Source organism: Plectrocnemia conspersa, unplaced genomic scaffold, assembly GCF_051122295.1.
Source record: "Plectrocnemia conspersa isolate PC_06_02 unplaced genomic scaffold, ASM5112229v1 ptg000008l, whole genome shotgun sequence".
Taxonomy (NCBI): domain Eukaryota; kingdom Metazoa; phylum Arthropoda; class Insecta; order Trichoptera; family Polycentropodidae; genus Plectrocnemia; species Plectrocnemia conspersa.
This window is the reverse complement of record NW_028277172.1, coordinates 13,945,549-13,971,761: the sequence shown is the minus strand read 5'-3', so window position 1 is coordinate 13,971,761 and position 26,213 is coordinate 13,945,549. Positions and strand designations below refer to the sequence as shown.

The following is a 26,213-nucleotide window of genomic DNA, read 5'->3' as shown; positions in this document are numbered from 1 at the left end:
ATTTTATTAAAAGACATACATTTTTCTAGCCAAAATCCACGTCAAAAGCAATAAAATCGAGCAGTGGAAACGCTCAATTATCTAGCGTTTATAGTGAGACTTTTATAACAAAATTACGACTTACAATAAGTAAGAATCAAATGAAGCATATCTAAACCGAATTTTTACCAATAAGAGGGCGCAAAAAACAATTATCTCTTCTCAGAAGTAAAAAATCTTCGTCAAAAGCAATAAAAACGTGTCAGCGCAGTCACGATTTTATTGCTTTTGACGTGAATTTTTGACTTCTGAGAAGTGATAATTGTTTTTGCCCTCTCTTATTGACCAAAATTCGGTTTGAATACACTTTGATCAACACTCATATCAAAAGTCCGTAATAATATCGATAAGGATAGCTTTCATATTTTTAAAGCAGTGTAATATTCAAATGCAGACAAACTATTGAGCAATATGTGAGATGCAACATCCGTCTGTACGTTTGTACGGCTTAGTTTGTATATTGGACTTGAACCAACAATAACTATTTTTATTTTTAGAATTTTCATTAACTCAGATTTGGGTTTGAACAGAAAATGTACGTTTCGCAACATTTTAGAGCAGAAAAAAATATAAAAACTATACTCTCAGAAACAAATAAATTTAATTATATAACAATTTACATTGACCACAATGCGTCGGCAACTGTAAGTACCTAGATGAGAACAAATCAGTACTGTCCATCAGATGGTTAAAAATGTATTAAGTGGCTCACAAACACGAAGTTCTTCCATAATCTCTCAATTGTAAATATTTCCTATCAGCAGCTTGAAAAAGTGCATTCCCAAGTACACTTGTCGATGCGACTCGAAGGAATCATAACCCAGCATATTTTGTAGAAATTTTCTTATACTATTTATGTTCTGTATCTGAAATATATTTATTGCAACTTTTTCTATTAAAAGAGAGTTAGTTGTATTATTTTTCAACCAGAAGTGAAAATAATGATTGAGAGTACTGCGTGTTAGGTGAATATACAAGGCACACAGTTCCTTCGAGCTCTTCAAGATAAATCCCAACATATTTGAGGCTTTAGTGCATATGTTTTCTATATGATGATAGTAACTGTTGTCCTATTGAAATAGGACACCCATGGGTTACCACTTCTGTACGATACAGCGCATATTATAATCATATTTAAGTGGTGTTTTTGCTCTTGAATATGTATTGGAATGATATGTTTATGCTAAATTGTAATCTATTAAAGATTGAAGTAATTTATAATCTTCAATGGAATCTTTTTAAGGAATATATTAAGATCACTTGAAACATTATTGGGCCATATTGATGAAACATTAATGGGCCGAGAATAGAACCTTGAGGAATTCCCGATGTACCAAATTTTTTTTGACGATTTCTGTAGCTTTTATTAAACACGTATTATGAAAACCTTAATCGATTTTTTAGAATAAAGGCATGATAAAATTTATCAAAAGCCTTATCAAAATCTGTTTGCATAATACATATTTTATTACGTTGAACTACATAGTTTTTCCCGACTTTTTTGTGGAACTTATCTACCGCATAAATATGATTTAGATAAAAGTATAGGAATATTGTTGAGCATATATTTATGACGACTTGTGTTATCCATATTGAACATATTGAAAAGTATGATTAAAAAAAAGGAAAAACCGAAACATATTATTCTTTTATGCCTAATCAAAATTATTGTATATAACATATACTTGATTGCCTATATTGATATTTTACGCCACAAAACAGATTCGTTGCTATTTTATCATAAATTATTTTCATTCACTGTATTTTTATTCATGCAACCTTTCTTTATTATTAAAGAAAGGTTGAAATTAAATAGTATGAACTTATGTTCATACTATTTAATTTCAATATCTTAAAATAGGGATTAAAGCGCACTATTCTGTACATATCGGCAGTTAAAAGTATGTGCCACACAACCCACAGCAGTGAAATTTTTAATGCGTAAAGCGCTAACTATATTAACAGCATTAGTTTAACAATGTGCTACATTGTTTCATGGTGTCATAAAATACGCTATGAATATTTTTCAAAGATCACGATTTTTCAAAGCGCAATATTATTTTGATACATATAAATATATTTTTATCTAGAAACTAGTAGCAAAATTGTAAATTCTTTCTGATGCATTATTTGAACTCTAATTGCTACTATGTAGCTATGTTGATACGTGTACATATTAGTAACTATTTAATATACAATAATTATCGCATTTGAAACGTAACAGAATTATGTTCTCGACACTACGGGCAAGTAAATAATAAGATACTTCACATGGAGACTGCAGTACAAATAATTAAGACTGGCGGGCTGTAGGTTTCAGACTTATGATTTAAAGTATTTTAGGGTTTTGGTTTACCGAGTTAGTTTTGAGTTGTAGCGATTCGTAGCAGCGAATAATCCGAATTCTAGTCTGAAGTTTCAAAATACTTTAAATAAATTGACTATTGTATATGTTTGATTTTAAACAGCTTTCATAAACTTCAACATTCGGATTTACGTTGACCAATCAGGCTAAATGGGAAGTTCCTTTTTTTTGGCACGCCCCTGGCGTCAAAATTTTGTCATGCAATTATTTAACTCTTGAGTACTTGTCAGTAATAATAGTTAAGCGCCTATTAATTATTATTTATTTCTAGAGTCTCGATTGGCAATATGCATTGTTATGGCTTGACCACTATCTATTATTTATAACGTCTAAGACTGCATTTTTAGAAAAATGTTCGATTTTCTTATCCATTTAAAGCAGCTGTGCCTATTTTTTTTATTCCTATGACGATTTTCTCTTGTTATATATTATTATTACTATATTTATTGTATTATATATACACTGCGTAGAATAGATATTTATATTTTCAGCAAACCTCGCAGAAAAAATATTTTTTTCTCTTGCATTGCGCTGATAAAAAGTTTAGGAATTTAAGGGATTTTCATAACACATCACAACACATGAAAACGGACCGCTCGGGTCGTATTTCTCAGAATGTGCGAAAATTTCACCCCGCCCATGACGTCACGCATGTGAAAATGCACGTAGCTCTATCTTAATAAAACGGAAAGTTTTGCGTAAATGCGAAAGCGGGGATTAATTCGACACCTTACCCCCTTGAATGTTCGTGTACGCTCTTAAAAACACGTATCATAAAATAAACTATTAAAAATATGACTAAAATTATATAAAAGTGGAACGAAAAGTTGATTAAATGGAAAGCAAAGTAGGTCGATAGTTTAATTATGCAAAAAATATTAATGAAAGCATTAATAAAAACGCACGTAGCTCGATCTTAATAAACTCAAAGTTTCTCAGTGCTAAAGATCTTTATTCGTTTTTAAGCAGTGTGACGTCACGGTCAGTGGTGGTAAACGTGAGGTATAGAAGTTCGCCCACGATCCTTTCGCAACCCCTGGGAGCGCACGGTTATTGTTTTGTTTTTGTGCGTAATAATTTATATTGTGGTTTTTTCGGCTTATTGCACGTTTTATTTTTGGTTGAACAGATTTTATATTAATACGTATATAATCTATTTTTACATTTAAGTTTTTAACATTTAAAAACAACCGTTTTGAATTATTGAAATTCTTTATTTGTATATGGTACAGATATCATATGAAAATAAAAACTATTCCTGTCAATTATTGTAACCAAAAAGAAGTATGGATGAATAGAGAGATGTTCAAATATTTATTCAAAACCAGATGGTTTCCTGAAGTAAGAGAGTATTTTGAAAACGAACGACAGTCTTATGGTTGCAAATTTTTAATACCTAAAGTTACAAGTTTAATTCAACCATTGTGTTACATTATCAATGAAACGCCTTTAATGTGCTAATCATTTCAAAACTCTTGCTTGGGATAAATTGACAATATTGGATGGTATATTTAAATAAATATTATTTAGAATAGCATAATCTTGGTTAAAAGTAGAGTCAGTAACGCTTGTTCGGTCGTGAAGAAAGATTTTTCCTAACGTGGAAATAAATACAATCCAGAAAACTGTATAAAATAAAAAAAAAATATATCACTGTCATAAAGATTTTTCTTGGCTATCTATGTTTTTTGTTTATCATTATATTTTTATTAAATCCGATTTCTTAAAAAACCCAACGATTCATAAAAAATGAACAACATTTCTTCTTACGGATATATTATAATATATGATTTTTAACTTAAAAAATACTAGAAGTTGTACAACATTTTTTTCGATATGAAATATTACGTCACAGTTCCTTCCAACAATGATATGTGAATCTGAGATAAATTTAAATTATACTACTTTTTTTAATTGAATCTGTAAAAAATTGAAATAGATTATATATTATATATATTTAGTATAATTAATTATTTAATTATTTAATTTCATAGTTATGGTAATAACTTTTCCATTATAGTAATTAAAAATTCTCGTGCTTTCAATGATTACTTTGATAAAATCTAAATATGATATTTAATTAACATATAACAAAAAATATCAGATTTTTTACTTGATTAAAAAGCATAAAATCGCTCAATTTTCCATCTGGGTCACTTTTTTACTCTAGCGTAGTTATGGTCTTCTAAGACATTAGCGAAAATCTATAATTAAATACGTATTAAATTTATTTCTCAAAATGCTGCTTATTTACAACAATAGTCCGTAGCTACAATTTTAGTATTATATATTAAACATATTTTTATTTATTTATTTAAATTAAATTAAGAGCATCGTGACCTAACTGGTACTTAATGCGTCACAATGGATGCAAAATAATACACAGTATTATTATTGTACAATACACAAAAAATAAAATAAAAGTAGGATTAAAAATAATTCACTAAAAAGTAAGAAAAAATAATCATAAAGTACTGTAATTAAACGATATGAATCGGACCAGCTCCTCGTTGCTGACATTGAATAATGTACAATGCCAGCGTATCAAAGAGCCGGATGGCGAAAGGATGTGCGGACGTCCTGGATTTAACTGCCATCAAAAGAGGACGCGATCGTAATTCTCAAAGACGTTCCGGAACCTAAACTGGAATTTATCGAGAACAATTTTATTGTTGACAGTACCTATCAGTAGTTTGAGGAAATGCTTAGCGATATTTACCTTTTTTCGGGAACTCTGTGAATCATATCACAAAGGTTCTAAAAGAAAGGCGCTGGGATACAAGAACCGATAATAACCAAACATTTTCATATAAAGGTATCTCAAGAACATTTTCTGAACTTTTTCAATTAAGAGGAAATTCGAAATTATAGATACCGAATAGTTTGTTTCATTATCAGCATTTAATTAGTAATACTATGAATTAACTCCCTACTTTCTATGTTGTCATTAGTGAGGGTGCACATAACAAATATAGGTTGATGCAATGTTGTGTCGAATTAGTTTTCTTTTATACCGCATTTTTTAACTTTTGATTTTTTTACAAATTTAATATTTTTTATTTACAATCAATAGATTACGACTTAGTTCAATATAATTTTAATTATTCATTACGATATTCCTCCGCGAGAATAGGAAAATCTATGAAAAATGTGTGATTACGATCGGAATTTTAATTATATAATAATCAGTAATTCCGATTTCCCATAAAGGACAGAAAATAAAAAAACATTAGGGTTCATATGAGATTTGAACCCAGATTTTCTGGTATTAGTCGCTGATTTATTACATTGCTCTATTGTGTTGGTATTATCATTTACATATATTTCTAAACATTTCTAATTATATAAATATCAATCAAAATCAGTGATAAGGCAAGAAACTTTTGTTGAGATGATACCTAAATAATTCATCTTTAAAACAGTTTGTATTTACTATTATTATTGTATCTATTGCTAAATTTATCTTTCTAGCACTATTTTTAAATATAATGTATTTATTATCATTCCCAGAACGGCAACTTCTATTTTTATTCATAAACTTTTTTGTTTATTTTATCTCCGGCTGTATATAAATATATCTGACATGAAACATCTCTCGCAAATTTACGTGGTTAAATATCTCAAATTTAGAAGGTTGCAAACAGGATCATCTTTGCTTATTAAAAAACTTTCCGGACCACACAGTGAGTTTCGTGTTTAGCCAAAGACTTAAACAAACCATTTAGTTTGTCCACTTTTTTAATATCCTGCGCGGTCACGCTTCGTCTGCGAATTAGCGTCTTCCCAAGAAGCAATTTGCTCCTCTTATAAATTGTGTGTATTTGTTACTTCTTATATTGTATTTTTCGTTTAGCAGATGCCGATCCTGCTCTGCAGGAATTATTCGACGATGGCACGCCGACGAAAACCTTCGCGAAAGCTTCTAAACACCTGATAATGCCGGAAGATTACAAATTTATAGATCTGGCAGATTTACCTTTGGACTATCACGAGGACTATGACGATATAAGGTGAGATTTTTGTATTCTTAATAATATATTCATAAGAATGTAATTTATAATATGGATATAAAATAGTTTTTTTATTATTTAAATATATTATATATGTAAAATGAGTAATTTTAGTATTTATATATTTATTAATACATATTAGATTTTTTTAATATTGAGCAAAATATATTATTTTTAGGCACTTGGGTTAACGTCTAAAGAGCGCAAAAATACTTGCCGTTATTCGTAATAAATATTTATCTATTAATAATACCCCTGACCATCGACGACATAAGATATTCGTGGGTGGTTCGCAAAGTTGTTAAGTTATTTATTAGGACTTTTTCTCTATTTTATACCATACTATGTGTGTGTTTTCATCAAAATTTTCGTCGAATCTGCCCTTTAGGGAATCGGCTTTTAAGGCTTGTGACGCCCTGAAAAAATATAATGCAATATTCAAAGATTATTATACACTAAATAAAGTAATTCTGAAATTATATACACATGTGAATGTAAATGATTAGTTTTTCCAGTCTTTTTTAAATATCTTTATTTAGATATTTGTTTAATTCTATCTATTATTTTTTCATACTAAGCCTTGATTGCGAAATCTTTTATTTTTAATTTTTCATCTAAAACTATTGGTTCTAATATTAAATATTTCATATTTTTGTATATACACGGTATATAAACGATCATTACAATATTTAAAATTATGGAAAAATACATTTAGTACAAAATTCTGGTTTATAAACATTTTCTGGCTTACATGTAAAAAATAAAATAAAAAAAGAACTGACTAAAAGTAATAAAAACATAACATAACTCAAAGAAAATTACAAAAACCGTTTTTCAAAGTAAATGAAAAAAATACAAAAATAAATTATTTAAATTATTAAGCTTAAGACTATTTATCAATATTTAGTTTACTGAAAACCTGAAGGTTAAAATTGTTTAGATGCAATCGATCTGTTGCGGACACTTTTTCTCTATATAGTCTTAAGATTATCAATGGAAATGAGCTTTAACTCTCTGCCCTTTAATGTAAAATAATTATATATTATGTAATTTTCCGATATCATTAACCTTTAGAATATTAATATAATCTGGGTAAAAACTTTCACTTTTGAGAACAAGTACACGTAAACGACGTTTACTAAAAATCTTATAAGATATTTGATTTGATAAGTGAAAGGTGCTTCATTTTGATGATCAGTCAGTTATTTGTGTCCTCCATGACACTTTAGTTCCCAGCATTATTAAATCAAGATATATAATTTGGAATCTCTGAGTAACAAATACTTCCTCTTAACACATTGAATACTGGGCATTATTCCTAAAAATGGAGCCGTGCGGCGGGGATTATTTGCGAAAATTAGGATACAAACTTATTTTTTTTAAAACATCGTAACTCTTTAATTAGTCAACGTTTTAACGTCAAATTTTAAAAACAGATTTATGATGATCGTTTTTTTGTATTCGCAATGATAAAATCAGTAAACGTCAAACTGTGGATCGCGTACCAATAAAATAAAATATAATTTTTAGTTTAGAATAACCAAATATATATATTTTTGAATAAAAACCATAAAGATAATAATAAAATGATGATAAAATACTGTTGTATATAATAGAAACCGAAAATATCTAATTTTGTGACCTATACAATCAATTCAAAATTTTTAACACTTGACGGTCAAGTTACGCAGCGATATTTGCACGACACCCAATTGTCCAATTTCGAACAAACGTAACGTTTGCCTATGGCTAAATGTAATCTTTTATTGTTTATGTATTATTATTTTATATTTCTGTTATAATTTATGTATTATTATTTTATATAGTATATTTAATATAATTAAAAATTATCAGTGATTCTAAACATTTTATTGCTTTAATATTATATATTTACCACTTTTTGTATTTTTACCACACGGTACGCAATGTGTTAAAATAATGAAAAACGCGCACTTACTGTATACTTCGCATCCAATATAGATTCGAACCACCAATGTGCTTGGATAGTTACACAAATTAAAGTCCTAATTTTTGCAAATAATCCCCGCCGCACGCTCCATTTTTAGGAATAATGCCCGGTATTCAATGTGTTGGTAATTGAAAACATGTTGAGAACAGTTTATTTAATTTGAACAGATCGGGATCATTTCAGGTCTAAATATTATAAAATATCACATTTGGGATTGATGAATCTGCATTTAAATGCCCACGATACCTCTACATACATATATATAAATAATATAACAGAAAATAATGATAAATAAAAAACGTTATATTTTATATTATAAAAATATGAATTTGATTTACTGTAATTTATTTCTTAGAAAATAGTATCAATAAATGAAGGAGTACGAAATAAATAAGCATTACAAAAATATATTGTAAACCTAATAAAATATAATAATGCAAAAAGTTGTAAAATAAATTAACGCAATTAAAAGTTGAGAATCACTGATTATTTTGTTATAATGCTTCGGGTTGATAATATGTACTTAGATATTAGGTCTAGCTCAACATTTCTTTTTTTTTATGCGGTTACCTTTGAATATTTTGGGTTTTTTGTAATTTTGTAGATAAGAATTTCAAGAAACATATCTCTAAAAAAATTACCATCTTTACCTGAATCAAACCGATAAGGTGGGGTTTTTCGTTAACATTTTTATAACAGCGTGCGCTTAGCCTAACGGAAACGTTACATTTGTTCGAAATTGGACGGTTGGGTGTCTTTCGAATATCGCCGCGTAAATCGACCGTTAAGTGTTAAAAATTATTTAAATATATTTATATATTATTGATACGTGATTCGCAATTTGGTATTGAGTGATTTCACTATTTCTAATAAATAATATGTGAGATAATTCCATAGAAAAAAATTGTATATATATATGTAAACATACATCTTGAAACGAATTTATTTTACCCGAGTTTTGAGCCTCTGGAATTTAGAATTTCTACTTTTTTGAACTATTATTAGTTAATATGATATTAGTAACATCTGTAGGTAAATCCCTAAATAAATAAGTTACAGTAAATACGCAGTTTACGTGGGTTTTTTTCGTATGAAGTTAAAATGACGAAACGCACAAATTTGTGCACACCGACGCAACGGCAGGTTTCTGAAACGCACAAATTTGTGCACACCGTACGCAATGAGTTAAGGAATAAAATTCAGAAAATTATTAAAATTGTACCAATAAATCATGGCAAGTGTTTGTTTCCATAAATTATTTTTTAATTCTTATTTCTCGAGTATTTTTTTGTCGAAAAATATTTTTTTACGAATATTTTTAAATGTTTCAAAGTCACTGCATTTGCATAAGAAAGAGTAGGTGCATGCCAGATTTTTTTAAATATGCTTGATTTTTTGAAAGCATTTTTTAGAGGTGGAAATTATTGAAATGGCAAAAAAGTTTACGATTTTCTCAACTACTCTAATTTTCTTATCTTTGCTTTGATAATCAAAGAACTTAATCCAAAGGGCTTTTTTTATCTTGCTCGAAATATTGAAAATTTATTGTAATAACAGTCGTTATTGAAAATTTTATCTACAATTTGGGTATCAATACGAGAGCCCGAATTTTTTTCATATAATATAGTAATTGAAGTAAATCGATCCGTTCTGGTCCTTCGATTATTATAAATATCAAATCATCATACTATTGATATTATTTATGAATAAAATTTGCTCTCTTTAACGATCATCCAGTTCTCTGATTATCAATAATACATAGATATCAACAATCATATACATAATTATTATAATCACATATTATATGTTACACGTATTTTTTTATTTATCAAAACTTATTGAGAAGTGAAAATAATAATTCTCATTTCTCGATAAATTAGAATGCCTGGAACATAATATTTCATTAGAATCACAAATCAATCGATCACAAGTCTTTTTTTTTTACAAAGTAAAAATACTATTTAAAAGCTTGGAATGAAAATGTATGATACTACTAGCAATCCTCGCTTTTAACCAAAGTAAGACTAGAAGGCGTGAGAAAGCGTCATCAATCTAATTTGTGGTGAATACCTCTTTGCAAAACATTGTCTCGCCGAGATAAAAACAACCATTTTAAGGTCTGCGTTTTGTCTACATATAAAAGCACCGCAAATAATAATTCGTTTATCTAAAAGCAACGTTTCTGGGTAAACGCTTTATAAATCTAAGTATTAGAGACCAACGTTGTAATTCTCGGAATTATGTATGCTTTGTCGGACTTAAAATGTTCGTGCTAATATCAACAGGTCGGAGAGCAAGAGGTCTGGTTTGCGTGCGGCGATGGTGGCTAAGGGTGGCAGAGGGGTGCTGATGAGACCCGGATGGCAAATCGGCGGTGACCCCATGATGGCAGAGTCCGAAAATATGGGAGGGCTCATTTCGCGCAGATCCCAACCGGCGGCTTCCCCATACCTCAGTGTCGGTGAGTACTTAGGTACATACACTCTTTTTATTACTTCATTCTTTATATGATAAACTAGTTACTAGTTGCGAAATAAATTATTTATATATATGATGTTACAAATTCGTGAAAAAATGATACTTAAATTTAATATATTTATGCACCTTTTTGCACCGCTGCACAAAAAAGAAATAAAAAATAAACCCTTTTTTTAAATTTGTAAAATATATTTTACTTTGCTGATAAAAAAATAATAAAAATATGCAGAAACTTAATGTTTCAATGGCATCTAATATTTTAACAAGGTTTGGCATGGGTTATTATTAAAAAAAATTGTCGGACTTCGATTGCTTGAACGCTGTTAACTATGGCGGCCAATTGTCGAAAAAGTATTTAAATCCTTCGGAGGTTCCTCAGGGGTCCAACCTGGCCCTTTGCTAATCATTTATTAATAAAATAAATATAAATAAATTCAAGTCTTATTATGTATGCAGATGATTTAAATTTTTTTTAATGCATTCGATCTGTTGCGGGCTCCTTAGATTCTGTGTAGAGATGGCCTCTGTCCTCTAATGTCAGAAAGTCCAATTCTGTGTCATTTTCTCTTTCCGTTCACTATTAGATTATTCGTGGGAACATTTTGGTTTGCGAAACTTTCACTAAGAATCTTAGAATCACTTTTGATAAATCTTCCAAGATGCTCAGCTTCACTATGAGGAACTCTATGACACTATTCTTAAATCAGGATTTATAATTTGAATTCCCCATAAAACAAATTCTCCCTCTCAATCTAAAAAGTTTAGAAAAGGTATTTGAGATACCTTTATATAAATATTTTTGGTTTATATCCGTTCTTGTATTCCAGCGCTTTCCTTTTAGGAGCGTTGGGATACGATTCAATGAGTTTTCGTAAAAAGTGGTATGTCGCTAAGTATTTCTTAAAACTATTGAAGAGTGCTGTCGACAATCACACTAATCTCTAGGAATTTCGGAACGTTTTCGAGAATCACGATCGCATCCTTTTCTGATGGCCGTTAGCCAGGAAGTCGCACTAGCCGGCTCGCCTATCCGGCTCCTTAATACGCTACATTGCATATTGCTATTTAATGTCAGCTACGAGGAGCTGGTCTAGTTCGTATCATTTAATTATTTAATTATTATTTTTAATCCCTTTTTAGGTATTTTAATAATACAATGTATTATTTATTTTTACGAGTATCGTGACGCATTGGGGCAACCTGTAAAGTCACGATGTTTTTCAAATATTCTTAATAATTAAATACGTATATACTATAGCAAAATCAATATAAAGATGCCAGGTATCTAATTGATTTTAACATCAGATGTTTTAGTGTATACTTGAACAAAAATGGAATTTTATTAATATGAAAGGAACACTTTAAGTTGCTTTAATGGTGACTCCCTTGGCGACAATATTTTGTTTTTGCGCTCATTATGTGTTAATTGCATAGATTTATTTTTTCGCAAGCTCTCGTCGTGGAGATTAAAGAGTACGCGAAGTATCGTATTTGGTTAAATGACTCAGCGTGGTTTAATAGGTTTCGATAATAGCTTATTTTATAAAGAAAAATCTGGACTTTGCGGTCTGATAAAAATAATATGGGTGAAATAGTAGTTCTTTAAAAAAATATATAAGAAATTCGCTCAAAAATTGGTCTACAGTTTTAGTAAGTAAAATATTTTTTGAAATATATTATATATTTTTTACTAAAAATATTTTATTTATCGTAAATCATTTGTTACTACGTAAGAGACATTAGTCTAAGCTTTTACAACCAGGTAAACACAATCAACAACTTATAAATAAGCAACTTATCAACAACTTATAATAATATGGAAAATAAAAAATATTTAAAGAGGAAAAATGCTAAATTTACTTTAAAGTCTCACGTTATTTAACTACTCAATAGCTTACATGTTAATGATAGTTGTTAGCCACATGTATATATTACTGGTAATATTTTAAAATACTTTAGTCTATTATTTCAAAAAATCACGTTTGTTGAGTTCGTCTTTAATATTCACAAAGCCTCATCTAATTCGTTTTGTCATCATTGTATTTTAACTAAATAATATTTACATATAAATATGTATGTTAAAACCAAAGATGTAGATTATATTTAAATATATGTTATTCAAAGCGTCATATATAAATAATATTGTATTGACATATATGACGCTAAGAATAATATGCTTTAACGAACTATATTTAGTACACATGGAAAACATAATATATTAATAAATAATGTTATATATTTTATATTTCTATAAAAAAGATGATATAAAAATATACTACATATATATTCTATCAATATCAGATAAAGATATTTTATTACTTTTACATACATATGTATGTACATATTTATACAAGTTAAACAAACTTTCAAATCATCAATAAAATATTTATGGTTTTAGTCGCGATTAACTTCATCCGTTGCATGCGGACATGTTATTTATTTTATTATTGCTTCTGACTCCAATAAGTATACAATTGCTTTTACCTATATAAGTTCAAAAAAATCTTAGTATTTTTAATTTTTAACAATTCGTGTATCGAATATTTAACGATAAAATATTTGAATAACCAGCACAGTAATCGTGTGGTATAAGTCGGCGACTATTACCTGAAAGACCTGGATTCGAATCCTATATGAACCCTAGTGTTTTTAAATTTATATCATGCCTATGAGATCAGAATTTGTTATTATTATATAATTATAATCGCAACCGATCATCTCAGATAAGTTTTTTCTAGATTTTCATAATCTAGAATAATAATTTATATAAATTTATTTTATCTTTTTTGAAGAAATCTGTAACTTCCGTTAGTAAAATGCGCAAGTGTGTTTGAGTGTAACATTAATTTAAAAAAATCAAATTGTTCCAATATAATTATGAATGAACTACTCGTCGGTTCCTCACTACCGTGAGCTACCGCAGCTAGCGAACGAACACTAAATTTTCGAATCATATAATCAATATTCGGATATACGAATAATCGGATTAGAATCTAAATTAGCAGTTTATGGTCCAAGAAATCAGCGTTACATATTTTCAGCAGTGCAATCTTGTAGAATCAGTGGCCCAAGCACTAATTATTGTAAATCGCATTATTTACATGATCTTTTATAACTAGCATGTTATACAGTAGTAAAAAAATACAAAGAAATATCTGGCGATTTATTTTTAATATTGTCGGGGTCACGGATGGGCAATGTGTTAAAATTACAAATAATGTTTTATGAACAATATAACTGGGTTTCCCGTCGAGTCATAAGTGTCAATTTTCCACCGTAACAAAGCCTTCGGAACCGGCGGTTTTACTTATGAAGCTATGAGACAATTTCATCAGGCAAATGCGATATTTACGAGATCGTATTATGAATTACCAACGGCGTCTGGGAAAACATTGTATATCATAGTCTAGTCTAGGTCACTCTCCGTTGAACCGACATCGATTGCGTGGTGGGTCGGAAATTAACCGCTTTTCCGCGAAATAGTGCGGAGTTAAGCCGAAATCGCGATAATTGGCAGTTAAGCCGAAATATGAATGTCGGGTCGAGGTTTACTGAGAAAAAAGCAGGGGTTGCCAACGATAATTACCGATGCGTACTGATGATACGCTAATGCTATACATTTCATGTTTTAATATCAGTCATTGCGATCATTTAAACGATTTAGTAAATATTACATCCATTGAATCAAACGCAGTATATGTAATATAATACAAATAAATAATATACGAAATAGAGAATTGACCTGAATTACATATAATCAACGATATATACTTTTTCAACGCACTTTTACCTGTGCAGAATTTTCCAAAAAAATTTAAATTAAATTATAATAAAATAACTATTACATTGTAGCTACTAACCTTTTCGGATCAAAATACAATATAATGCAAAACGCGCATAAATATCATACAAAAAATAGAAATTTTACTTACTCTTATAAAGGGAGAAGGTGTTTTTTTTAGTTTCTAAGTAATGTGTTTCATTCCTAGTGGCGTGTAATGTGATAATTCATTAAAATAGAAAGCTTTTTTACAACTCATACTATAATATTTAGATAATAATTATTTTAAGTATTTTTTTTTCCTGTTCCATTTCGATTTGAAATGTGAATATTATAACAGGAACTTAACTACAATAAAACGCGATTTTTTCCATAAAGATAAGATAATTATATTCATGTGTAAAATTAAAAACTGATTTATTTGCCATAGAACAATAAATTCTATTTTTTCAAACCCAGTAAAATAATTAATTTGTATTACACCATAAAAGTGAAAAAACTAATATTATTAAATATTTTTTGTAATGATTTTATCAATTTATGCTTTATATTATCGAAATCTTAACTTTTTCTTTGATTGCCTAAATGTATTCTTTGAGCTATCGAAATATTTTTATGTCACTTGTCAGTTCAATTTAATTCCTGAATAAAAAAACACATTTTGTGCATACTTATCATCTATTTAACCCTGGCCTTTGTACCGATAATTTAACTATCTCTGCGGCAAACGGTTAGATTGAATTTATATAGTCTATAAGAGAAAGATGCCATAAATTTATATGTCCACATACTATCATTTAAGCATTAAGACCGCGTGTGTTTGAGTTCGTTTTCGGATAGATGAGATTTATTTATATTTTATGACGTTGATGGAAAAGAAAGTAATTATGTATTGTGTGTGGGAGAAAAATAGTAGTAAATAAAGACTAAATTGCCACTCAATTGATGAAAATATATAATCATAAAAACATCCGAGATTTTATGTTAGTTATAAACATATTGCATTTAAACCAGCAAGATACTGTGTTCTGTAAGCTACTATTTACATTTACTAAAAACTTGAGATACTGTTTGCATTGCATCATTTAGTGTTTTTTTTTATCCTCAAATATGTATTTCTTTTCTAGTTGAAAAATAGTACACAGCCAATACAAGTACTATACCACAATTTGTTTAATCTATGCCTCAATATAAATCTATACAACTGCATCGACGTGTATAGCTGTATATATTTTTCCAAATTCCACAATTGTTTACTTTACTTTATCTTATAAATATACATCTCTCCTTTTCCGATTAAAATAGCATTGAACTATCCGCATTTATTCTCTGATATGTCCGCGAAAAAATAGTGAAATTAAACATTGTTCAGTGTAGCTTTCAGTGACAATAGAATTTTTTTAGAGAAATCGAGATTCTCAGTTTTCGATAAATTTGTTGATTCATCGAAAATTTTCATAAAGCTCTTTTTTATTAAAAATAAAATTTATATTTATATGAATATTTTAAATATTTTACAACCACTGCATGTACGTGTGGGTCTGTGCCGTATGTTTAAAAATATACATGCTTTCTTGGAGACTTTTAATAGAGATGGGAAGTATTTGAAAAGCAGCAAATTGTCAACCACTCTAATCAAACTTATCTTTGTTCTGGATATCTAAGAACTACATTGATAATCAGATAAGAAAAAACTGAAAAAACATTTTTGCTATCTGCCGATTCCCACGCAGAGGCGTGAGAATCAGGATATTGCAAAAATGTATGGGGGCTTTCCACAGAGTTGGTCATAAAATTTGCCTATCGGCGAACTTAAATCTCGATTTTCAATAATCCAAAAAGGATTTTAAATTTATTTTGTTCAAAATATGAAAAATGTAAGGTAGCAACAGCTGACAATATATTGATTCACATAGTTAGCTGTGCTCCATCTCTTTGAAACGATTTTTTTTTACCCTAGTTTTGCGCCTCTGGAATTTTGGATATCGATTTTTTAAAATTATTTAGTGACATTTGGCTAGAGCACTAAATGAATACTTTACGGTTAGTATGCAGTTTGGCGTGTGATTTTATTATATGATATTGATTTGTGCACACCGACGCAACGCAAGGTTTCAACGCATAAATTTGTGCACAAGGTATTCAATGTGTTAAGATATTAATCACACGTGATAATAGTCAAAATTGAACTCACTTAATTATAATGAACACCATTATATATTTGAATGGATTTATTTCACACTGAAATATCAACATAATATTGCATCTGAATTTATCATAAGTGTTGTTAAATTTGCTTCCAAACTTTATTATTCCACCTTATTTTATATGCAGATATGCAAACGTATCTTTATGAACACACGAAAGAACCCTATTAATTTCAATTTGTGGTGTTTACTCTCACTTTCAATTTACATTCATACATACATTCCATTATGTAAATAAAAAAGCATATAAACCCACAAAGAACCAGAAAAAACAAACCGTGCAGTTTATTTGTCACAGTTAGGGTAATACGTAAATGTATGCAATTTAATGCGAATTTGTTTAAATTTAGAGCTCTATTTTTAATAAATAATATAAAAAAACACATAAACAACGTGGGTTTTAATCTGATTTTTTTATGTATACATTATTTTTGTCTGAATAACCAATTAAGTTTGTTTATTAATTTCTATCAATTTTTATTATGCTTGTTGAACTTTAGTTTTTTGCCCTAAGACACGCTCTGCACTATATTTTACCTCATCCTTCTAATCTACTAGGCCATGAACTATAAGCTATGAGATAAATGTCTAACTTTTTTTATTGTACAAATTAAAAAAAATTATTCAATCCGACTTAGCGACATTATTTCATATTCCATTTTATACATATTATACATACGTACATATGTGGGAAATATAATTATTTAAGTACTTTTTAAATATTAAAATGTAATATGTACATCCTTTTACTGAGAATTTGACGATTATTAAAATATTTAAATTACATTTAAATTGACGCACCCAAATGGCTTACTTATAATATTATCATTCATCATATCAACGATAATGGTCGTTAAATGTATCGTTACGTCCGATTGCGTGTTTGAACATAAAGAAAAAATAATTATGAAGTACATTATTCATTCATAGACGTTTCGCGTTAAATATACAATACATTTTCACAGACTCAAACAAATATGATTTTTAATTAAAATTGTGAACTCGTTTCAGGTGTCGTTTTATGACATTAAAAAATAATATTGTTGTATTTTATGAAATCGTTTTTTGATATTTATATATACAACTACTAGCAATATAAGATATATCAGATATTACTCTTTATTTACCTCGCAAGTCGATACACGTATATTATATTTATATCTACATACAATCGACATTTTTTATATTTATATATATTTAAATATCTTCATAAAAATATTGATATAATTTGTATGTCAATATGGTTTAAATTATCAGTTATTAGAATATATTTATTTGTAATTATTTATTTTTAAAAAAGATTTAGAATAAAATTATGTGAATAGTGAAAATATTTTCTTATAATACCTTTTATCCTAATCATAACATTTTAATTTTCGTATATATAAATCACTTAGTATAGTATTGACCCTTTTTCGGAAAAAATATAATATTAAGTAACAAACGCTACGCATCTTTTTATTGATTTTTAAGTTGTTTTATTATTTTTTATTATTAAATTATGATTGTCTTCTTCGAAATCGACAATATGTATAATAGTAATATCAATATTATGCAAAATTTAAATTGTTTTCTTAATAATGTAATTGATATTGATCTTGTTTTTAATTATTTTTTACAGGAGTCCTGAGCAACGTAGAACAATACTTCAACGGATTAAGAGAGCAACTGGAGTCAATGGCTGATCAGCCCTCAGTGATTCAGAACACCCACTCTCATCACGGTGAGTCAAAGAACTGAAGCGTAATACGAATACGATATTTGCCGAGGAAATATTTTCGTTTAATTAATAGCCAGTGAGTTTCAATTATGAAAAGCGTTAACTAAATACCGACAAAAAGATAAATTACGAGAGACATAGTATATACGTGGGAGTAGCCAAAAGTTTACAGTTCTTACTGAAACTAATTTTGGAACTAATTCACAATGTAATTCAATGCATCCATATCAAAGCACATACATATATCACTATTTTTCTTTAATCTGCTGCTTCATTGGTGATATTAAATAAATAACATAGAGGCGAGATCAGATGGGAAGCAGTTTTAGTGTTATTTCGTGAATTTATTTTACGTATTGGATTTTTTTTATATCAATATTTTATGTTATGTCCATTTATTTTCTATAAAAATCGATTACATCAAATCAAATTTAAAAAAATAATATATAAATATAATATTTTTTATTTCTTCAGTTATATATGTAAATATATAACTATATGGGATACATCAAAACGCCGTGAAAGATCGATCGCCGTACATGTACGGCGATACCGCGCAAAGAGTTAATCTATATAAACAGCATTTTATTATCAATAATTTTTTCTTCACTAAAATTGCTAATAAAAGTTTTAATCTTCTAAAACTCATGATCTGTATCTCATACATACTACATTTGCAATTAAAATGAAATATAAAAATTATTGATAATAAATTAATTCCATTCGAGACAAAACTTATTATATAACACACAAATCTGTGTTTATTTTATAATGATTATTTAACTAAAAATATATAAGCTCACAAAATATCAGCAACATAAAAATATATTCATTATACAATTTGCCTAAATCAAGCATGGACTAAAAAATGTAATAAATTACAAACGTTTGATTTTTTAATATTGATTACATGTTTTATTATAAAATAACAATACTATATTTCCATGAAAGCTGCCAATGCGAAAATCGAACCGTTGTTCTTATATTTTTTTCGATTCCAAGTAAACATTGAATAATGAAGCTTTTGTGTCCGTTTTAGGGCGAATTTTTTTAACTGATACAATTTGTAATATCTTATGTATACTTTACATAGATAACTAAAAAATAATTAAATAAAAATATATTACACGATTTTAGTTTATGTTTCCAAATTTGAAAAAAAAATATTAGCTATGTATAAATAAAAACATCTAATCAGATATTTTGATAGCCAAATATAAATAGAAAACTACGTAATTATGGTTATATTTAGAATAATTTATCGTCCGAAAGGGTATATATCATAATTAAAACTGTATCACTGCACACTCTATACATAATAATAGTGTGCTATAATATACACACACAAAAAACCGATAATTTAGTATAAAAATGATATACATAGAATCCATTTTCGGTACCCAATTACGGTCGAGACCTAGTTCCATCGCTAATGTGTAAAAAGTGGAGATACGCCCCGTGACGTTTCCGGCGACTTTCGGAACTTCCTGTGCGGCCGAATCACGTTACGTTAGTCACGTGAAAAGCGAATTGAATGTTTAGAATTAGAAATAATTCATTAAAATTTACCTCAACCGTATAAATTAAATTTGATTATTCGCATTTGCAGACTAGCAAATTTCGCCAATATCTGTTGTTAAGATTCCTTAAGGTAATGATTAAAAAAAAATCACAGTGATTCTGTGAAAAGCCCTGCACACGTGCAGGGCTTTTCACAGAAAATGCGAAGCCCGAAGCAATATTTTCGAGGCCCTTCAAAATTCGTTACCAAGCGTTCCCACTGCGACACGATTTTATTGCTTTTGACGTGAATTTTTGCCTTCTGAGAAGTAATAATTGTTTTTGCGCTCTCCTATTGACCAAATTTTGGTTTGAATATACTTTAATCAGCCCTCTTATATTAGAAGTCCATAGTAATATCGGTAAGGATAGCTATCATATTTTTAAAACATAGTGTTATATCGAAATGTAGACCAACTGTGGATTGATCCACATATATGTGAGATACGATGTCTATACTTATACTTCCACTTATTTTCTTCTGAGAGATGAGTTGGCTTAGTTTGTATTTTGAACTTGAACTAATAAAAGCTCTAAAAATATATTTAGTTTTAAGTTCTAAAACTATCATTGGGTAAGGTTTAGGTTTGAACAGCAAATGGACGTTTCGCAACTGTCTATTTGAGTTTCATAGACATTTTAGAGTAGCATATTACCACCTATGAGTTAAATTATATTTTCGCTAGTAGAAATATATATTTACTGGTGAAAATGCATTTGGTCTTTACTAGTAAAAATATAACTTCACCAAAAAATACACATTCACTATAACATTTATACACCAAATAAAAATATATATATTTTACTACATATAGAAAAGTTGAAATCATATAATTTTACTAGCACCTGCCAGATAATTTATATTTTCACTAGTCAAAATATGTATCTGCTGGTGAAAATGTATTTCGATATGATTTTACTGAAATGACATATTTAAAAAAATATTTTCGGGATAAATTCGAGACTTTTTTCTTGATTTTCTTTTAGGAATAAGCACGTGAAACTGATGTATTATTTTTATATTTTGCTGCATTAAATCTAGTTGTCAAATTACCGATAATACAATCTATAAAATCATTTAATTTACTGCTACTAATTTACATTCGTTGAATATTTTCTCTCATGTCTAATATTTTTTAAACGTTCAAAAGCAGTAGTCAACAATAATTTGTAAACAAATTTTAACACAAATGGAACCGCATCAAAACACTACAATCTGTCCCTTTGAATAATAATGCTTATAGTGAAAGTATTACCTAGAAAATGGGTGCTTTTGAAGGCAATGTTCCACTCTTTTTATTTCTTGTATAATATGTATAACATAGGGCTAACGGAACTTATACCTGAAATAAATCAGTATATAGGTACATCTATATATTGATTTATCATATTTCTATAACAATAAAATTGTCTTCAAAATAGCATCAAAAAATTGCAAAGTAAAGAAATTGATAATTTTCTCAAAAATGTTTAAATGAAAATATTCTTCAGAAGATTTTTGGTCTTTTAATCGACGATTTATTTCAAATTCAATAGTAATTTTATTTTTAATTGCACTTTTTTAATTTTTTTCTATATCACTAATTAAGTTCGCAATATAATCTTTTTCTATAATACATATAATACATAAATATTGAGATTTTTTTGCTGGAATTTTCAGACAAACTGTAGGCATAAAAACACATTCAAATTCAGCCAAATATTTTTCAAAAGCAGGAATCTGTTTTTGTGCAAAAGAAGGAATTAACGTAAAGGCTTTTTAAATCAATTTCACTTTAAGCAGATCGCAAAGATTTTAAATTTATTAAAATGTTGTATAAGGATTAGTATACTAAATCTACTATGTTTTTGGACTTTCACTAAAAAATTTATAAATTTTCTGGACACTACCAAAGAAAGTTATTGCTTGTTTGCAAGATTCTGGTGAATCCACTCCTACAATATTTAAACATGTATAGTTTCCACGATCAGAAAATATACAATTGCTATTTTCACGCAAAGCAAATGCTTACATACCAATATACTGTCATTACATATTGACTCCATTATCCGTAGCCTTGTACCACACAGTTTTTAAACTTCAATTTTGATTCTTGTAACACATTTAAAAGACGGCTAACAATTTATTTACAAATAAAATAAAAGCTTATAAAAATAACGTTCTTTAATTAAATTCCAATTCACTAAACGTAACGAATAATTAATATCGTTTGATACTTATGAGATGATTCTGGAGGCACATCAGTGATAATAGCTTTCTTAATTTACTCAATGGTAGCACTTCAAACAAACGAACCGCAAATATTAATCAACTCGGTTTATGTTCTCGTTTTAAGCATTCTCCTATTGTTTTCTTATGCAGCTCGAACTTTCGAAACATGCTAATTACTTAACAGTTCAGCTGATCCAGAAAAAGAACCGTTATGTGAACTTCTAATATAGTCATAAATTTAATATAGAAGCAAATTTTCCATTCCTCTATCAGCTAATACTCTTTAATGTATTTTTTTTCCATAAAACATAATTATCTTTATGTGTAAGAGAATCTTTGTGAGATGATATAAATAAATGTGATTGAATTTCACACGGGATCTAGTTTTTCCAACATATTGAATTACTCTAATGGACCCTGGATACTTGTACAGAGTATGAAATTAATCGCGTGAAATAATCAATATTTTAGTACTACATATATGTATGTATAATATATTGTTGGAACGTCATGATGTAATAGAGTAATCTGCCAGGCGATGATAGCCTAATTTCATCTATCAAATTAAAAAAATATTATTCAACCAAGAGACGCCTATCACTACGTTTAACAAAGGATTACTCTGACGTGTCGTACGTGCTAATGGAATTTGATAACCTTAATTACGAAATTTTGAACTAACCCCGTTGATTAAAACTGACACTGTTATAATAAAACGTATTCAGTGGCGGACGGACCCAACTAAACAGACACACCGACTTGTCCAGGTACATAATTTCAGCAGCCCCCTCCACGCTATATTGGCAGTTTCCCCTAGAAATTTTCCGTAATGTCTGGATTATAAAGTTGGCTACGACTCGAATCTGGTTCGTCCGCGTGAAACTTACGCCAACTTAAACCACGTGAAACGACAACCTGTGAGTGCCAATTTTCGCGAACACTACGCATTTACGGGTCAACCGTTGAGGTCAGGGGCGTAGTTAAAATATTGTCAAGGGAGCTATTGCAAGGAGCAATTTAAACATAATTTGCTTTACAATGGATATTTATATACACAAGTACATTGTGTATATAAATACACATAATAAGGATCTAGAGACTGTATATATCTATGCTCAATAATAACTCATTAATAACTTTTTTTTAACTCTCACTATCTACTAGTAGAGTCTCCAATTCGAGTAATCGAGTACTCGATACTCGAGTATTTTTGTCTATTTTTCAAGTACTTGATAATCGAGTATTTTGAAAATTACTCGATTAATACTCGAAATTAAAAAAATTTAAAATATTTCAGAAACAAAAATAACTTTAACTCGGTCCGGTAAAAGTTAACGTCTTGCTTTTATTTGGCGTTTATGCCCGAAGTCCCGAGTTACAGCGGTTACTATCAGGTATAATTTTTTCATAGTTCCATAGTTGCATAGTTCCGGTCGTCGGCTATGTTAGTGGGTACGACCAACACCACCTAGATATTGTGTTTTCTGTTCGACAGTCCCGACTTATCTAATTTATGGCAATGAACAATATGAAATATCAACAAAATTTTTTTTTAGGTTTTATGACTATGCAGTTGTAGCGTAAAGTGTTGTAAATTGTTTATACTGATCCCTCAGCTTAAAATATAAATCAAAACAATTATGTGTTTTAAAGGTATTTAAAGTAAAGTCAGTTCTTTGCAAACCGTTTAGCTCTAGAGTGAAAGGGATTCACCCAAATACATCTTCGAAGGATATAGATTTAAATTCCACGCATTAATCAGAAGGAGTAGAATATTCTATATTGTTAAGAAAAAAAATCTATTCAAGAAGAATTACAAAATGCTATTTTGTCAATAGTCGAAATAAATAAGAGAAAAGCAGAGAAGGGAATGAAAGAAGAGAACATAAAAAGAGAGTTCAAAAAATTTTATATCTATAAAAAGCGAACAGATATAAATTAGAAGCCTTATCCAACGCGTTAATGACAATAAGACCAACATCAACAGCAACGGAAAGGGTTTTTTCCATAACGGGAATAATAAAACCAAAGGTTAGCAGTAATATTAAATTCGAGACACTTTTTGCATTATTGTTTTTAAAAAGTATGTTCGTGAAGTTAAAATAATTGTAAAAATTAACATACTAAGTATTTTATTTATTTATTTATATTTGCACGAATTTGAATAATAGCTATTTTGATACATTTGGTAAATACTCGAAAGTACTCGAGTACTCGAGTATTTTAAAATTTTAATATTTGATACTCGAGTAGTTGTTGGTTCGAGTAATTGGAGACTCTATCTACTAGTATAGCGATGAATTAAAATGCGTCTAATTAAATCCTTATCCTAGAGCTAGAGTATCGGTATCTATTTTTGTTTATTCAAAAAGATGCTGGATCTCAATTTATTAAGATTTTACTTAAATGTAAGTCCAGATGTGAGTTTGTACAAATTGGGCGAGTGGTGGAAAATCCAAAGGAAAACTTTGTTACCATGACGACCTAATGACGACCCACACGATGCGCAGCGACCTATTTATTATTGTACGAAACAAACAGGACTAAATCGTACTGCGACATAGGATAACACGCTTTACCGAATGCTACGCGATATCTCATTACTATTGTATCATACCTTTGATATTGTCATCTGAACACCTCTTTGTCCTGTGCACATGTGCACATGTGCACATATCATTTGGATTTGCTTACATTCACAAAAAAAACAGAACAGTCATATCTATGTATATAATATATAATAACAAGTTTTAAATATGTATACATATACTATACTTGTGGCTCCATATTTTAAACTATCATGGATCGCTTTGTTAGGAAAATTGACGCAATCTCTCAAGATGAAATTTATAGGAAATTATTTCCGCATCAAGTAATAGGCAAAGTCTAATCAACTGTAATTCTAGTTGATATATTTGATGCACAATTTATATTTTATATATTGTTATGAGCTATAGTTCAATTACATTACTAAAAAAATGATAATGCACTAATTAAATAATATGCCATTTTGATTGAGCATTTATGTGCTACACTATAGACATAATTCACAAATGAAAACCGGTTTAATTATGTGTTATGTAAATACTACACTATGGTACACAGCTTCAGAAAGCATAACAGTATGTTCATCTTGACAATTTTATTTGCGTAATGTAGCATAATCCTTTAGAATCTAGACAAGCATATGTATGCTTCACATACTTTTCAATTAAGTTTAACACCAATTGCTTATAAATTCTAAATGTATACTATAAACCTGTATAATAATATACACTGGAAAGGAACCACAAAGTTACAGCTAGTCTGATTGAGGACAAAATAATTTACTACTTACGACGATTTTCAAAATCTTTTTAATACCTTGCAACCTCAACATCAGAACCATCTTCCAAAAAAGACACTCACTGTATAAAAAGCTCCCGACTGATAAGATTTTTCTTGACAATCATTGTTTTGGGTGTCTATCTCTGGCGGTCTTTTATAGTTTCAGGGCATTATTTTAAACATTGTGTCACAAAAATGTCTCATGGTGTATACTAGGCTTTAAAATCAAACAATTATGATGATTTGCGAACAATATTAAAATATTACTGACATCGTTTTCTTATTAAAAAACAACGAAGGATAAAATTAACCAATTAATAGTACTAACCTAATCATTAAAATGTGTGAGATTCTTCTATAAAAATAATCGTTTTATTTATTGATATTTTTTTCGTTGCTAGTTATTAGTTGATAGATCATGGGTTCAAAGCTATTTTTTTTAATTTACATTTTTGTCTAAGATATCTATAGTTAATAATTACTATTATTCATTTAATTTCAGTAAAACACCTTAGTGTATAAATATATATCAAGTATAAATATCG

General features: G+C 28.9%; 1 protein-coding gene across 4 annotated transcripts in view; it reads left to right on the top strand.

The window, feature by feature from the left end:
* Window positions 1–26,213, top strand: part of LOC148233065 (uncharacterized) — a 41,262-nt gene that overhangs the window by 11,704 nt on the left and 3,345 nt on the right. For 2 of the 4 annotated variants that reach the window (XM_088190053.1, XM_088190050.1), the window contains exons 2-4: window positions 6,258–6,414; window positions 10,669–10,856; window positions 18,471–18,572. In XM_088190053.1, coding sequence (XP_088046179.1) covers window positions 6,258–6,414; window positions 10,669–10,856; window positions 18,471–18,572 — 447 coding nt within the window. The remainder of the gene's footprint in view (window positions 1–6,257; window positions 6,415–10,668; window positions 10,857–18,470; window positions 18,573–26,213) is intronic. The other 2 variants (XM_088190052.1, XM_088190051.1) reach the window with 2 other exon arrangements.